Below are 15,862 nucleotides of genomic sequence, written 5' to 3'. Positions count from 1 at the left end.
TCTATCTATCTATCTATCTATCTATCTATCTATCTATCTATCTATCTGTATGTGTTTGCATGAGTGTTAAGTGTCGGGGTAACTTGTCATAGGAGCCAGTTCCTTCCTTCTACCATGTGTGACCTGAGTATCAAACTCGGGTAATCAGGCTTGATGGTGTCTTTACAGCAAGCCATCTTGCTCACTCTTCCCCAGCCCCATTTCTGGAGGCAGAAGTCTCATCTTTCTGTTAGACTTGCTTCCCATTTGCTGTGACACAATACTCAACAAAGTCAACTTAAAGTGAGCAAAGTTTGTTCATCTGCCTCACAATTCCAGGCTACAGTCCATCATTGTGGGGGAGTCAAAGCAGCAAGAACTTGAAGCAGCCATTCAGATCACAGCCATGGTCAGGAGCAGAGTGCAATGGACGAATGCATGCGTGCTGGTGCTCAGCATGCTCTCTCCACTTTAATTACGTCTGTCTGTCTGTCTGTCTGTCTGTCTGTCTGTCTGTCTGATTTGGGTAGAGAGGAATTTATACCGTGGAACATGTGCTGAGTTTAGAGGATAAATTGACTCTCTTCTTCCACCACAAATTGATTCCTGGTATCAAAACCAGGACATCAGGCTTCACAGAAGTAGGTACCTTTCTACCTGCTGGGCCATCTCAATGTCCTGCCTTCTCTACTTTATATAGTCAGGATCTCTTGCTCAGAGATGGTGGTCTTACCCACAATTAGATAGGTCTTCTCACATCAACTAATTTAATTAAAAAAACTCTTCACAGATATTCTTGAAGGCTGACCTTCATCTAGACAATCCTTCACAGGTATGCCCAGAGGCTTAGGTCCTAATTGCCAAGTTGATAACTAGTATCATCACAGTATCCCAGGCTGGCCTTGAACTTGGTGTGTAGCCGAGGATGGATTAAACTCTTGATCCTCCTTCTGTACGTCCTGAGTGCTGGTGTGGGTTAACATACCCAGTTTACGCAGTACTGGGGATGGTACCCAGGGCTTTATCCAAGCTAGATGAGCCCTCTGCCAACTAAACTATGTGCTGAGCCTTTAGTGTGTTTTAGCGTGTATCGGTCTCAAATGACTCCTAACCACTTCGAGGTGGGAGCCTGAGGTTATCTTAACTCATCACACCACTGTGAGTGTGCTGATAGCTAGAATTTACACTTAGGAAGATGGCTCAACTGTTTAAGTGCCTGCCTGCCTGCCCCACAAGCATTAGGACCTGGATTCAAATCCCTGACACTCATGGGCATCACACTCTAAGCCCAGCACTGGGAAGGTAGCGAGAGAAGGGTCCAGGAGAGAGAGAGAGAGAGAGAGAGAGAGAGAGAGAGAGAGAGAGAGAGAGAGAATGAAAATTTACATTCAGAAGATTTTTCTTTTTCCCTTCTTTCTAAATTCTGACAAAATATACATGTTATAAATTCATTTATCATCTTACTAATTTAAAAGATATTTACTTAGGGATGTAGTGGTTCATGCATTTAATCTCAGCACTTGGGAGGCAGAGGCAGGTGGATCTCTGCGAGTTAAAGACCAGCCTGGTCTACACAGTGAGTTCCAGGAAACACAGGGCATACATAATGATGAGATCCTGTCTCAAAAAAAATTTTTTTTTTACATATTTATGTGTGTGTGTGTGTTCTTGCTTGCTCACATACTGGAGGCATACCGTAGCGCATGCGTGGAGGACAGGGAATCACTTTCACAAATTGGTTCTTTCCCTCTTTGTTGATGCAGGCTCTTTCTTGCTTCAGCCATAGTGCATAGCCTAGGCTGGTTGGCCAATGAAGTGCATAGCCTAGGCTAATTGACCAATGAACTTCTAGGCAGTTTGCCATTTCCATCTCATATCTCTTTATAGTGCAGGGATTACAACTGTGAGCCACTACATCAGGCTTCTTACGTGGGTTCTGGGGATCGAATGTGGGCTGTCAGGTTTACCCAGCATCTGCTTTCCCCCTTCTTCATTCAGAGAGAGCAGTGATCAAGTTTTCTATTAGGGTGGCTCTTTGTTTTGAGACAGGTGGGCAAGGAGCAGGTTGAGGCTGTGGAGGACCTCACCTTCCTTATTACTTGCTTTTTTGTTCCTCCCCTCCCCAAGGAATTGAACCCTTCCCGTGTCCTTCAGGTCCTATGCTGGGCTGGCACTCTACACACTGAGTGACATCCCTAGTACCACCCAACTCATTGCTAAGCAGACAGCTCAGTTACGCTGACCGTGTTCATGCTGTTCTAGAGCTAGTCTCCAGAATGCCTCCGACCCTCACAAAAACCCGTCAAACTTTCTCCCATCCCCTCTCCTCTCACCTTGGTCACCACTGTTCTACTTCCTGTATTTGTGAATTTGGTTCCCCCAGGTCCCCCCTATAATTTTTTATTTTATTTCTTTATTACATTTTAATTTCTTTCTTAGTGTTCCTGTACATGTATGTGTATATTGAAGTCAGACCTTAAGGGTTGGTGGCAGTCAGCCTTACAAGCTGAGCCATCTTGACAGCCAAATGATCCAGTTTTTGTCTCTGTGGCTGCTTTGTTTCACTTAGCATTAAAGTTCAAACATGTCATAGTAAGTTTCATAATTCTCTTTTTGAAAGTTTTTTTTATTAGTGTATACTAAGGATACACAAGGATGGTTTCATTTTGAAGGTTTTATATATTTTATACATCCTATTTTGTTCTGGAAATTCCCTCTTGTGGTGATTTTTTTTTTTTGAGTTTTTTCCTTTGTTTTATTTTTTGAGACATGGTCTCTCTATGCAACGCTGGCTGTCCTGGAACTCATTATGTAGATCAGACTAGCCTCAAATTTAGAGATCCTCCTGCCTCTGCCTTCCCCATCCATTACTACAATTAGAGGTGTGTACGACCATTCCCAGCTTGGAGTGGTTTTGAAAACACTGTTCCTAGCCTGGGGGATCCAGGAGCTGCCTGAGATGATGACCTTGAACTCACGATGCTGGGATGCAGAATCGTATTTGCCATCAGCCTGGCTTTAGAAGGTTCTGGGGAATCAAACCCAGGTCCTTTGGTACAGTAGGCCAACACTGTATGCACTGAGCTTTTCATCATCAGCATAATTCCTTTGTAACAGTTGAATAACTTACCACTGCATGCATGTAGTGGGAAGTATTAACAAAGAACCGCCAGGCTTCCCGAGCTACTGCCAGCACCAGCTGGCCACCTGACCCCAGCTGGGGGTTCTCATCTCGGCAGACCCTCTGATTCAGGATCCCCAAGACATTGTCGTGGTTGTTGCCTCCACCCGCCAACACTGCTGCCTCCACTGCTCTAGGCCTTGCCCCATGCAATGACTGTCCACCCCAAGGTGAGCTGCCACAACACCCATTTACCCGATAGAAACAAAACTCTTGAAGCTTATAATAAACCAGTCAGATTTATATATCAACAATTCTCAAATCACAAGATGCTCACACAGTAATTCCAAGGCCAATTGATAATGGTACAAGCTGCCACCCTAGAATAGACAAGTTATCCCAATTATTCTAACCTTGTAAGATATTCACCACTACCTGTGGCTATTTAAAGCCACACTGGTTTCAGGATCTTCTCCCAGTGCATCTTCCATCTTGTTCCCTTCCCTCTCTCCTCTCTCCATCTCTGTCTGTCTCTGTCTGTCTCTCTGTCTGTCTCTGTCTGTCTTTCTGTCTCTCTGTCTCTAACTCTTAGCTCCGCCTCCCTTTTCCATGTCCAGTCACAGGCCTCCTGCTGCACTAATATTTAAATAGATTGGACGGGAAATTCCTGCCACACATGCATTCATTACATTTGGTTTGTCTAGTGAATTCATTTTAGGAAAGAATTTGGATTATTATAACAAGGTAGTACATAGCTGAGACTGGCCTTTAACTCAATATATAGCGTAGGATGACCTTGAACTGCTGGTCTTCCTACATCCTCCTTTCTAGGTACTCAGATTACAAGCACAGTGTTTTTTTATTCCCATTTTTTGGCTACCATGAATTGATACTCCAAAGAGGGCATCAGATCTACTGGAACTGGCATTAAGGATGGTTATGAACTGTTATGTGGGTGCCAGGAACTGGACTCAGGTCATTTGCAAGAGCACTGAGTGCTCTTAACCACTAAGCCGTCTCTCCAATCCCCCTATCTTTAACTTTTTAAAAAATTTTACGTATATGAGTACACTGTAGCTGTCTTCAGACACACCAGAAAAGGGCATCAGATCCCATTTCAGATGGTTGTGAGCCACCATGTGGTTGCTGAGAATTGAACTCAGAACCTCTGGAAGAGCAGACAATGCTCTTAATCTCTGAGCCATCTCTCCAGTCCTATCTTTAACTTTTTAAGGACCCTACAAACCATATTGTGTCCCACAGTAGCCGCACTACACTTTCTTCCTGCCACTGGTGTACACAAACTTGTTACCCTCTTTTTTGTCCTTTGTCATCCCAGTGGATGCAAGGTGGTATTGTGGGCTGAGTGTCATGCTACACACTTAAAACAATTAGTGATGCTGAACATATGTTTTTAAATTTTAGGTGTGTGTGTGTGTGTGTGTGTGTGTGCACTCGCAGTGCTCATGATAGCCAGAAGAGGGCGTGAGATTACCCTTGAGCTGGTGCTACAGGTGATCATGAGCTACTAATGTGGGTGCTGGGTGACAGAACTCAGGTCCTCTGCAAAAATATGGCATGTTTTTTTTTTAACTGCTGAGCCAAATTTCTAGCCCCTAACATCGTTTAAACAAGATTCACATTACATTTATTGATTGATTGATTGATTGATTTTGTATGTGTGTGTGTGTGTGTACGTGCACTCATGTGCTTTTTAACTATTGAGAATGCACACCATAGCAAACTTCTGGATGTTAGAGGATAACTCTAGGGAGTAGGTTTTTTCCTTCTATCAGTTGGGTCTTGGGGATATAACCAAGATCGTCAGGCTTGGTGAGAAGCTCCTTTATCCACCAAGCCTACCTGCTGGACCCCCAAAATCTTTTTGTTTGGATCTTAGCCTGTTCATCCATTCTTTCATTACAAGCTCTATGCCCCCCTCCTTTTCCTGTCTTGTAACCCAGGTCTATAACTTGCTAAAATAACCGAGGATAGCTACGAACTTCTGAATATCCTGCCCCTATCTCCCGGTGCACCACCATGTCCTGTTTATGTGGTGTAAGGAATAGAATCTCTGGGTTTTGTGCATGTCAGATAAACACTACCAACAGGACCATATTCCCAGCCCACACTACAAGTATGTAATAAGCATTTACTATGGGCGAGGCCATGTCTGGGATACTGGAAATGCATTGATGAATATCTCAGAAGCTGGCAGTTCAGTGTTGTGTGTTTGAACCCTTGGGTGTGAGTTCTGCTTCCTTCGTCCATCAGTGCTGAATTGCTGAGCCTTTCTGTATCTTGTTTTCCACGTCTTCACAATGGGTGTTCCCTGGGGCTTCTATTGCTGTGCTAAAACACCACGACCAAAAAGCAACTTGGGGAGGAAAAAGTTTATCTCATCTTACAGTTTGTAGTCTATCATCCAGGGAAGTCAGGGCAAGAACTCAAGGCAGGAACTGGGAGTCAGAAAATGAAGCAGAGACCATGGAGAAACACTGCCTATGGCTTGCTCCTCATGACTTGCTCAGCCTGTTTTCTTACAGCAGCTGGAACCACCAGCCCAGGAGATATACCACCAAAAGTGATCTAGGCCCTCTCATACCAATCACCAGTCAAGAAATACACCATAGGCTTTCCCACAGGCAAATCTGGTGAAAGCATTTTTCTCAGTTAAGGGTTTCTCTTTCAAAATTACTCTAGCTTGTACCAAATTAACACAAAACTGACCGACACAGGTTACAATAGGTAACAGAACATTATTATGTTTTAGGCAAAGTGTATTAAATCTCTATAGCTGGATCCCATTTTCACATCAACACGAATTAGGTCCTATTTTTTTGGATTTTTTTAAATATGTGAAGGCACAGATGCAATTAGTATATATGTTAACAAGGTCACAGAATAAGGATGGTGTAGCCCAACAGAAAACTGCAGAATTTTTTTAAAATTATTTTTATTTTCTGTGTATGTATATTCTGCCTCGATATATGTATGTATACTGTGTACATACCAGGTGCCCACAGAAGCCAGCAAGGGACAGTGGATCCCCTGGAACCAAAGTGAGAGACAGCTGTCAGATGGTGCGTTGAGTCTTAGGAACTCAATCTGGGTCCTCTGCAAGAGCAACAAGTGGTCTTAACCACTGCGCCATCTCTCCAGCTCCCACAGTGGGATCCTCAGCATCAAGCATCTGGTCTATACGTGATACAAACCGGATCCCTTTATTTTCATTACAAATTAATTAACCAACTAATTAATTCTTGGAGCAAGGTTCTTCCCATCTATGATGTGAGTCCCAGGGATCAAAGTCAGGCTGTCAGGCTTGGCTGCAAGCACCTTTGCCCACTGAGCCACCTGACCATCTCCTCACTTTGTGTGTGTGTGTGTCTGTGTGTTGTATACATGTGTAGTATGTGTGTCTGTGTGTATGCATGCACACACACAAGCATGATCATGCATGCAGAAGGCAGAAGAGAATGTCCTGCTGTTTCCAGCCTCAGGCCTTACTTACTAAGACAGGATCTCTCACGAACCTGAAGTTAGACTGGCAGGCAGCTCACCCCAAGGACCCTCCTGTGCCTGATCTCTGGCCTCCAGCACTGGAGTAATAGGCATATGTGACAGTGTCTGGTTTTTGTTTTGGTTTTTTAGGTGGGGGCTGGGATTTGAACTCAGGCCCTCATGCTTGTAGAGCCAGTGTTTTTAACCCACTGAACCAGCTCTCAAGCCCCTAAGGTTCTCTTTCTCTGCTTATCAAGTGTGTTAATCGATACAGGAAGCATTTAAACATGTGGACCTTCAGAGCTTACTCATCGCCTCAGACTCATTCTTTCCAGTTCTTTCCTTTATGCTCATTTCTTCCCCTACGTTCCTTGGCCTGACTTGTTCCAACTTCTTTCTGCTATCTTTATAGTCATTCGTTACTCCTTCCATCCACCCATCCCTTCTTTGAGGCATCCTGGGAGCAGGGTCTGTGCCATGCAATGGTCAGGACACAAGGAGTCAGACCTTAGCCTTCACAAAGAGGAACTGGCAGCTTGCAGAAAATAATATATCAACAATTCTGCCTGATGCAAGTATATGAGGGGCAGCTCAGGGAACTGTTAGCCCTAGAGAGCAGAACTGGTTCAATTGTGTGTGTGTGTGTGTGTGCCCTTGAGCTGTCTCTGCAGAATAACTATTACATCTGCAAAGACCCACAGGTTGGAGGTAGCTTGGGGTTGAGAATATACGTGTTTATGCAATTTGTTTTTCTCCAGCTATGTGCCACAAGCAGTAAAACAGAATCTGTCCCCACAGATGAGATAGACAGGTTCTAGCTGGGTGGAGGATGAGGATCAGAGAGAGGAAGGGTAAAACTGCAAGATGATCTTTCGGCTCTCAGGAAGTGCGATGTTTTTGGAGTCCCTGGTTGTTCCACGAATTTTCACCCATCTTAACAAGCTTAGGTTACAGTAGTGTCTCGACCTGGCAGTGGCAAACACTGACGTACTTGCTGGGGAAATGGGAAGCCACATAAATTGAGCGGTATTTTCTTCGTTCCCCCTCCCCTTTTCTCTTATTTTCGTTCCTATCTCAAATATCCCAGGCTGGCCTCAAAACTGTTGCCCAGTGACCTTGAACTTCCCATTCTCCTTCTTTTACCACCTCTAGCATAGTACCGGATTGCGGGCTTCTACCCTTTCCTCTTTCCACCCCGCTCCCTTGCCCTTTCTTCTCTCTCTCTCTCTCTCTCTCTCTCTCTCTCTCTCTCTCTCTCTCTCTCCCTCCCTCCCTCCCTCCCTCCCTCCCTCTCTTCCTCTCTTCCTCCCTCCCTCTCCCTCTCTCTTTTATTCTTTCTCTTTTTTTAAAAAAAATCCTTAATACAGGTGGGAAACAGATCTGAGGGGTGCAAAGTTTGTCTCGACACCAGTTGGAGACTAAGATTCCTACCTCTCAATCAGCCCGACAGGGAGAGAGCTAGGACAAGGATTGGGATCTGGGGGCGTGCATTTGAGCAGGGGAGGGTCTTCTCGAGACACTTAGGGTCGTCCCTCCCCTAACTCTGAAGACCGCCCCCCCACCGTCCCCATCCCCTCTCCAGGGTTGAAAAGAGGTGTCTGCGTGAAGATCAACCACTTCCCGGAGGACACGGACTACGACCACGACAGCGCGGAGTACCTGCTCCGTACGTGGGGAGTCAAGGATCCGGGTGGGATGACGAAGGGTGCTGCGGATACGAGGAAGGAGAGGGGCGGAGGAAGAGACTGGGCGGAGCTTGAACCTCAAGCTTAGATTAGTTTCCCAGCCAATCCAGATCCAGATGCTTATCTCCCCAGCCCAGAAGGGCCTAGGGTGGTGATTGGTCGGTTAGATGTCTATGGCCTGATAACTTTGTACAGTAAAGGGTTGTAGATTGGCTGTTGTGGCGATCTGGCAATCAGCAGCCCGGACTGATACTCCCCCGGGGAAGTCTGTGGTATGATTGGGCTGTTATCCTGAGAACGTGGCAAAGCCTTAATTATGATTGGTTGCTTTAACCGGACTCAGAAATAGCAGAATCTGATTGTCGAGGGTTTCAGGAGAGAGTAGAAAAGAATAAGTGGAAAGGGAGAGAGAGGGATAAAGAAAAAAAGAGCGAGGAGTGTGTGTGGTGGGGAATAGAGGATGAACACGCAGGGAGAGAGGCAGGGATGAAAATAAAGATATAGGCAGGAGAGGACGAAGACAGAGAAAAGGAGTGGGAGCGAGAAACGTGATAAAGATGCAGAGAGAAGAGAAGGGAGGGGAAATGGGGAAGAAAATCAAAGAAACTTTTAAAAAGGAGGAGAAAACGAGACGAAAAAGAACTAGAGTGGCAGAATTAGCGAACTAAATTTAGCTAAGCGGAGAGGGAAAGCAGGCAGGAGGCGCGGTGGGCCCGGGGCGCAGCGGCCCGCCTGACCGCCCTCGCGCTTTCCTTTCGTCCCCTCTCTTTTCTTTCTTTTCCCCTAGGAGTAGTCCGGGCCTCCAGCATCTTTCCTATCCTGAGCGCCATCCTGCTGCTGCTCGGGGGCGTGTGCGTAGCTGCCTCCCGCGTCTACAAGTCCAAAAGGAACATCATCCTGGGCGCAGGGATCCTGTTCGTGGCAGCAGGTGAGAGGCAGAGGGAAGGGGCGGCGGCGGGGCCCACCCACGAACGCGCGTGCGTGTGTGCGGGTGCATGGGCTCGTGCGACTGCAAAGCTAGCCTTCCCCAAGCGCCCCCTGGGGACTGGAGCTTTCCTAGGCGCCTCCCAAGCTATGCCACCTCCGCCTGGGTAAGGTAGATTTAGGTTTAGTCTTTTAGCCTGCTCAGACTGTGAGTAAAGTGGGAGGCAAGAAGGGGACTTTCCCTAACCTGTCCTGGAGACTAAACGGGAGGCGTCTGGGAAGGGGGAGGGGACCTGAGACACGTGGAGTCTAAGAATAGGGAGATGGGCCTGGCCTTAGGAAGACAGGGACTGAAGAAAAAGAAAATGACATGGGTAGATCCTAAAAGAGGCTGGTCCTCAAAAAAAAAAATCCTGTAAACTAGAGGCTCTCAACTTGTGGGTCACAATAACCTTGGGGGGGGGGAGTAAATGGCTCTTTCACAGGGATCGAATATCAGATATCCTGCATATCAGACATTTACATTACGATTTATAAAGGTAGCAAAATTACAGTTATGAAGTAGCAATTAAAATAATTTTATGGTTGGGGTCACCACAACATAAAGAACTCGGCATTAAAAGGTCTCAGCATTTAGAAAGGTTGAGAGCTACTTCTCTAAGCCCGGGGAAAGGAAACAAAGGCTCTCTGTGGGAAAAAAACGAGGCTTGCCTATTTGAGGAAGAAGGCCATTTTCTAGAAAATTCAAGAGAGAGGTTATGCAAGAAGCTAGAATGTGGAGTCGGTTAGCTCAAGAGTTAGGGCCTTGGGTTGTAGACGTGACAGAGTGCACAGAGCCCTGGGTTCCATCCTCAGCAAAGCATAAGCCTGATGTAGTGGTGCCTGCCTGCATCCAGGACGATCAGAAATTCGAGGATCAGCCTTGACTACACAGAGAGTTTGAAGACTACCTAGGCACTGTGGGAAATTTCAAAATGAAGCCCCCCCCAAAAGGAAAACTGGGCCTAGGGTAGCAGATACTCAGGATAATAAATCTTTAGGAGCAGCGCTTAGATCCACTCACTAACGGCAAGATTGGGGCTAGAAAGTGGGGTAGAATGAAGAAGAATCCCCCTTCTGCACAAGAGATATAGTTTAGGCCAATGGACACTGAGCTTGCTTAGATTCCACAGGACGGTTTAGACTAATGGGCATAGGATTTAGACTCCCTCACCCCTGTGGAAATTAGATTAATGAAGACGGGGCTTAGAATCCTAGAAGGGAGTTTTAGCACATTTAAGTGTCAGGGTGAGTGTTGTAAAGAGGGATGGTCTAGATTTGTACAGGGAGGGGATATTTAAGTCTGGGAGAGGTATATGGCAGGTGGAAGTCTAGCCTATGCCTACAAGACCCGGAGTTTAAAAAACTGGAGGTCTGGCTTGGAGTACAATGGCGATCTATTCTAAGAAGGGTGAACTTCAGGCTAGCCAGAGTGAATTAGGCTACGTACCTCGGGCTAGGACTCTATAGTGCAGGGAGTTAGCTCAGCAATGGATAGAACCTAGAGACTTAAAGTGGAATTACATCATTAGCAGCAAAAGGAGAAGAGGGAGGAACCTGAGGAAGATACGGGTTTATACTTTGGACAGGAGCTGGAAACCAAGCCTGAGACTACCTCAGGAAGGGTAGGCTTAAGACCAGTCAGGGCTGAGCCTAGATGTGCTGGGGCAGAGTTTAGGCCAGTGGAGACTAGACAAGAAGGGGCAGAACCTAGACTAGACTTCATGGGAGTGACACCTAGACCATGAAAAATAGGTAATATTATTAGGAAAGAGATGAGGCATTGCCAACCTTTGCCAGAAATCTCCTCAGAAGGTAAGGTCTGAGTCTTCTTGGGGTCAAGGCCTTGACTACATACAGGTGCAATTTAGGCGAGACTTAGGGGACTGAGCAGAGAGGGAGCTTGGGCTAGGTAAAAGTAGGGCCAATGTTAACTGGAGAATGGAGCTAACACAGAGGGCAGAGGCCAGATCTCCAAGGGAAGTACTTAAGGTCAATGGAGGAGGGGCTTAGATTTCTGAAGATGACTTAGGCTGACAGGGACAGACCTTGGACTTCTCTGGAAGAGTTTTGACTCTTGGAGGCAGGACTAAGATTCCTGAGGCAGAGTTAACTCGTTGGAGTAGTACTTAAACTATGTGGGAGTGAAGTTCAAACCAATGACAGCAGGGCTTAGACTCTTAGTGTGGAATTTAGTCCAGTAAAGATGGAGCTTAAGTTCTTGGGTGGAGTTTAGCAAACAGACTTAATACCGCTTAATACTGCTAATGAGTCAGGGCTCAGATTGCTGGAGTAGAATTTAGCCCAGCAGAAATAGAGGTGGCGTTAAATTAATGGATATAGGATGTAAGACTCCTGGGTGGAATTTAGTACAGTAGAGATGGCTCTTAGCCTCTTTAGACCAGTGGAGTACTTAGACTTCCAATGGGGTGGAGCTTAGACCAGGTGGGACTTAAGACTCTTGAGGTGGAGTTTAACCCATTGGGATCAAGGCTTAGACACTTTTAGTCCATGGGTCTCGGAGCTTAGACCCTTGGGGTTTAGCCAGTGGGGTACCTGGCTTAGAGTTTTGGGGCTTTAAGACAGTCGGAAGTCCTCGGGCTCTGGCGGCCTCGAGGCTCCCACATGACCGTCTCCATCCAGGCCTGAGCAACATCATCGGGGTGATCGTGTACATATCAGCCAACGCGGGCGAGCCAGGCCCCAAGAGGGACGAGGAGAAGAAAAACCACTATTCGTACGGTTGGTCCTTCTACTTCGGCGGGCTGTCCTTCATCCTGGCCGAGGTGATCGGCGTGCTGGCCGTCAACATCTATATCGAGCGCAGCCGCGAGGCACACTGCCAATCACGCTCGGACCTGCTCAAGGCCGGCGGCGGCGCGGGCGGCAGTGGCGGGAGCGGCCCCTCGGCCATCCTCCGTCTGCCCAGTTACCGCTTCCGCTACCGCCGCCGCTCCCGCTCCAGCTCCCGAGGCTCCAGCGAGGCGTCGCCATCGCGGGATGCGTCTCCCGGCGGCCCCGGGGGCCCGGGCTTCGCCTCCACGGACATCTCCATGTACACCCTGAGCCGCGACCCGTCCAAGGGCAGCGTGGCTGCGGGGTTGGCGAGCGCCGGGGGCGGCGGCGGCGGAGCCGGCGTGGGTGCCTACGGCGGAGCGGCCGGGGCGGCGGGGGGCGGCGGGGCGGGCTCGGAGCGGGACCGCGGGAGCTCGGCGGGCTTCCTCACGCTGCACAACGCCTTCCCCAAGGAGGCGGCGTCCGGCGTCACGGTCACGGTCACCGGACCGCCCGCTGCGCCCGCGCCCGCGCCGCCTGCTCCTGCAGCGCCGGCGCCCGGGACCCTGTCCAAAGAAGCCGCCGCGTCCAACACCAACACGCTCAACAGGAAAACGACGCCCGTGTAGGGGCGCGCGCCCTCGCGGGGAGCCGGGGGGCGTGTCCGGGGCGCGTGCGCGGGCGCGCGTGCAACGAGGCCGCCGGATCGGGGTGCCCCCCAGGTCTATCCCCGCGAGCGCGCTGGACACCGCTGGGCCTTCTAGCCCCTCTCCGCACCCTCTACCCGCCCCCCACCCCCACCCCGGGGGGCGTGGGGAACCCCGTCACGCTCCGAAGCAGGGACCCTTGGGGGAGGGGGACAGGACAGGAAAAGGGGCTCCAGCGTGGGAGCGCTGTGTTTTATTTTTGTGTTGGGAAGATTTCAGGGGAGGGAGGGAGGGCCCGTGGTGTTTTTTGCAGTTTTGAGATGTTTTCTTTTTAAATGTTTTTGCTGTGTGCATGTGGGGGCGGGGCGGGGGGAGGGGAGGGAGGGACTCCCAGCCCAGCCCAGCCCAGCCCAGCCCAACTCCTGGAGAGGGGCTCATAACACATGAATATAGAGTTACATCTACAACTATATATACACATGTTCTGTATAAAGAGACAGACCAGCAGAAGGCAAAGGCCAAGGGAGGGACGCGCTGACATTTAGTTCACTTTTCATTCATCTTTCGACAAGGGCTTATTAAGCACCTATTGTGTACCAGGTGGTGGTACAGAAGGAGGTGCTAGGGAGGATGGGACATAAACGCAAGGCGCAACCGTTCATTCATTCCTGGAAATTTTATGTGTCCGCGCGCATAACTGCTAGGCATTGTATCCACCTTTGGATCGCACAGAAAATAGGGTCCCTGGCGTCTTCAGAGAGTTCGAATCTTGTACTTGAGACAACCATTAGTTACAGAATCATGTACACACCCGATAAATGACACTTAGAAATGTAGAGGCCCGCTGGGGCTCTAGCTCAGTTTATAGAGTGCTTGCCTAACACAAGCCCTCGGTTCCATTCCCAGCGTTGCATACACTAGGCATTGCAGTAAACACCTGTAATTCTAGCGCTTGGAAGGTGAATGGATGGCCAGGAGTTCAAGGCCATCCTGGGCTGTATATTTGTATATTGAAGTTGAGACCAGCCTGAACTATATGAGATTCTTGCATTAAAAATAAAAAGGTACACGCTGTGGGGTGGGGGTCTGAAATGACACAGAGTGTTCTAAGAAGGGGTAATTAACTTTGGGGTTTGGGGGGAAGGGGTAATTAACTCAGGTGTTTGTACTGACAGAAACATGGTACTAGCCAATCAGACCTCGGGTGAGACAGAAAATTTAACTTCCTAGGGATAGGAAGACACTTCGAGGCTATAAAGTGTCTGGTTTGGTTGGGCAAAGAGCCTGGAGACAAACTGGTTCCAGACTTAAGTGAGGACTTATAAGGTCAGCAAAAAGGGTCATGAAATGGCTTTAATCGGGAATGGAGGGTAAAGATGGGGACTCTGAGGTAAGAGTTAAGAAGCAGAGGTCCCTTGTTGGAGGCAAAATACCCTTACAGAATTTTGAGTATGGCATCTGGTGTTCAAGAGGCTCAGGCAGTTGGGGGATTTTTTATTCAGTCAGCCACTCACCCACTAACTCTTAACAACCTCCTAGCATTCTGTGCTGTGTGAGTTGGGATCTGAAGTGACAGATTACTGATCTGCTTTCAGTGTCAAAATCATGCAACCCAAGCAGGGCAGTGAGTGCTGTCTCAGGGTGACAGTGGTCACCTGAGAACACAACTGCCAAATACACGCAGGAGGAACAAAAAATCCTAGAGTATGTGATGTCTGGACTTAAAAGACCAGTCTGGTATGTGCTGGTGGAGATGAAGGCGACTTGGGAGAAAACCCAGGGAAGCCAAACAGCAAGATGTGCCTGGGGTAGGACGAGGAAGACAAGGACAATGACTCTAGGATGCTGAAGTCCAAGTGCAAAGTTGAGGGGTGAGGTAGTGGATCTGTACTTCAGAGTCTGAGTTCTAGGCTGAGGGGCCTGGGCTTTCTTCTAAGGGGAGTGAGAGGACAGCAAAACTGAACAGAGTAAGTGGCTTTGGGGTAGACACAGGAAGGTCTTGGTAGTCACTCAGCAGGCAGAGAGTGTAAGGACCACTCCATTCATTTGTTCTGCAAATGGTCCAGAGGTCTGCACACCAGTGAGGCTGGAGATGAAATATGTTTTTGTATCTGCCCTGCCTCAACTGGCTTCTAAGAGGAAGCCAAAACTGTCTCAGAGGACACAAGGGAAACAGTGGTTATTAGTACCATATTAGTACTAGTGGCAGTGTGGAACAGCAGAAGTAGACGGAGGAAAGCATGGGTCTTGGGTCTGAGAAATGTGCTTTCAGGAGCCCTCATGAATGGTACATATTTATATTCTTAGTACTTGTGAGGCTGAGGCAGGAGGACTGTAAATTTGAGGCTAACCCCAGCTATCAAGCAGACTTCACAAAATGTAGAGGAAGACCTGGGAATATAGCTTAGTTGGGAGATTGTTTGTGCAGCATTCACGAGGCCCTGGGTTCAATCCTTAGCATTGTATAAGCTAGGCATGGTAATGAGTGTTTGCAATCCCTGCATTTGGGAGGTGCAAGCTGGAGAATTGAAGTCCAAGATGTCTTCAGCTATACAATAAGACTGAGGCCAGCCTATGCTCAACACTGTTGGGAGGAGAGAGAACTGGAAAGTGGGGAGGCTGAGTCAGGAACCGTGGAGGAAATCTGTGAGGGCAGTTCAGGAAGAGATACTGGAATGTGGGGAATGATATAAATTAGTGGCACTGGGGAGGGCTTAGTGTAGGGAGGGTAAACTGTTCTGAGGCATGATGGGATCTGTAGTCCAAAGATCAAACTCAAAGGAGTTAGGGTGTGGACAGGAAGAAGAGTGAGATGGTGGGGGTGAGGAGGGAGAGCAGAAGAAATCAAAATCAGGTGTGCTTCAGAAACAAAAAGGTAATCCTGAGAGGGGAGAAGAGAAAAAAAAAAACTGAGTGGCCCAAAAGCTTGTCAATCAAAGGTAAGATGTTGCAAAGATACAAAACAGGAACAGAAGACCTAAACCTCACAGAGACAGAGGCAGGTAAGATTATGAGGTATGGCAGAATAGTCTATTGTCTTTTTCAATTTTTATTTGAAACAGGGTATCTTGTGTAGAACAGGCTGGCTGGAACTCACATAGGCCTGCCTCTACTTCCTGAGAACTGGGATTAACAGTGTACCACCACACCTTACCTTTTATTTTAATATTAAAGAAACATTGGGCTGG

General features: G+C 48.0%; 1 protein-coding gene across 1 annotated transcript in view; it reads left to right on the top strand.

The window, feature by feature from the left end:
- Cacng8 (calcium voltage-gated channel auxiliary subunit gamma 8) overlaps window positions 1-12,656 on the top strand; it is a 23,944-nt gene extending 11,288 nt beyond the window's left edge. Inside the window, exons 4-6 of the mRNA XM_028775110.1 lie at window positions 8,187-8,270; window positions 9,077-9,217; window positions 11,896-12,656. Of these exons, the coding sequence (XP_028630943.1) occupies window positions 8,187-8,270; window positions 9,077-9,217; window positions 11,896-12,656 (986 nt within the window). The remainder of the gene's footprint in view (window positions 1-8,186; window positions 8,271-9,076; window positions 9,218-11,895) is intronic.
- Window positions 12,657-15,862: the final 3,206 nt, after the last annotated feature.

The sequence above is a fragment of the Grammomys surdaster genome, unplaced genomic scaffold, assembly GCF_004785775.1.
Source record: "Grammomys surdaster isolate TR1022 unplaced genomic scaffold, NIH_TR_1.0 252, whole genome shotgun sequence".
In the NCBI taxonomy this organism is placed as follows: domain Eukaryota; kingdom Metazoa; phylum Chordata; class Mammalia; order Rodentia; family Muridae; genus Grammomys; species Grammomys surdaster.
The sequence above is the reverse complement of the archived record's forward strand: the minus strand, read 5'-3'. Positions and strand labels throughout refer to the sequence as shown.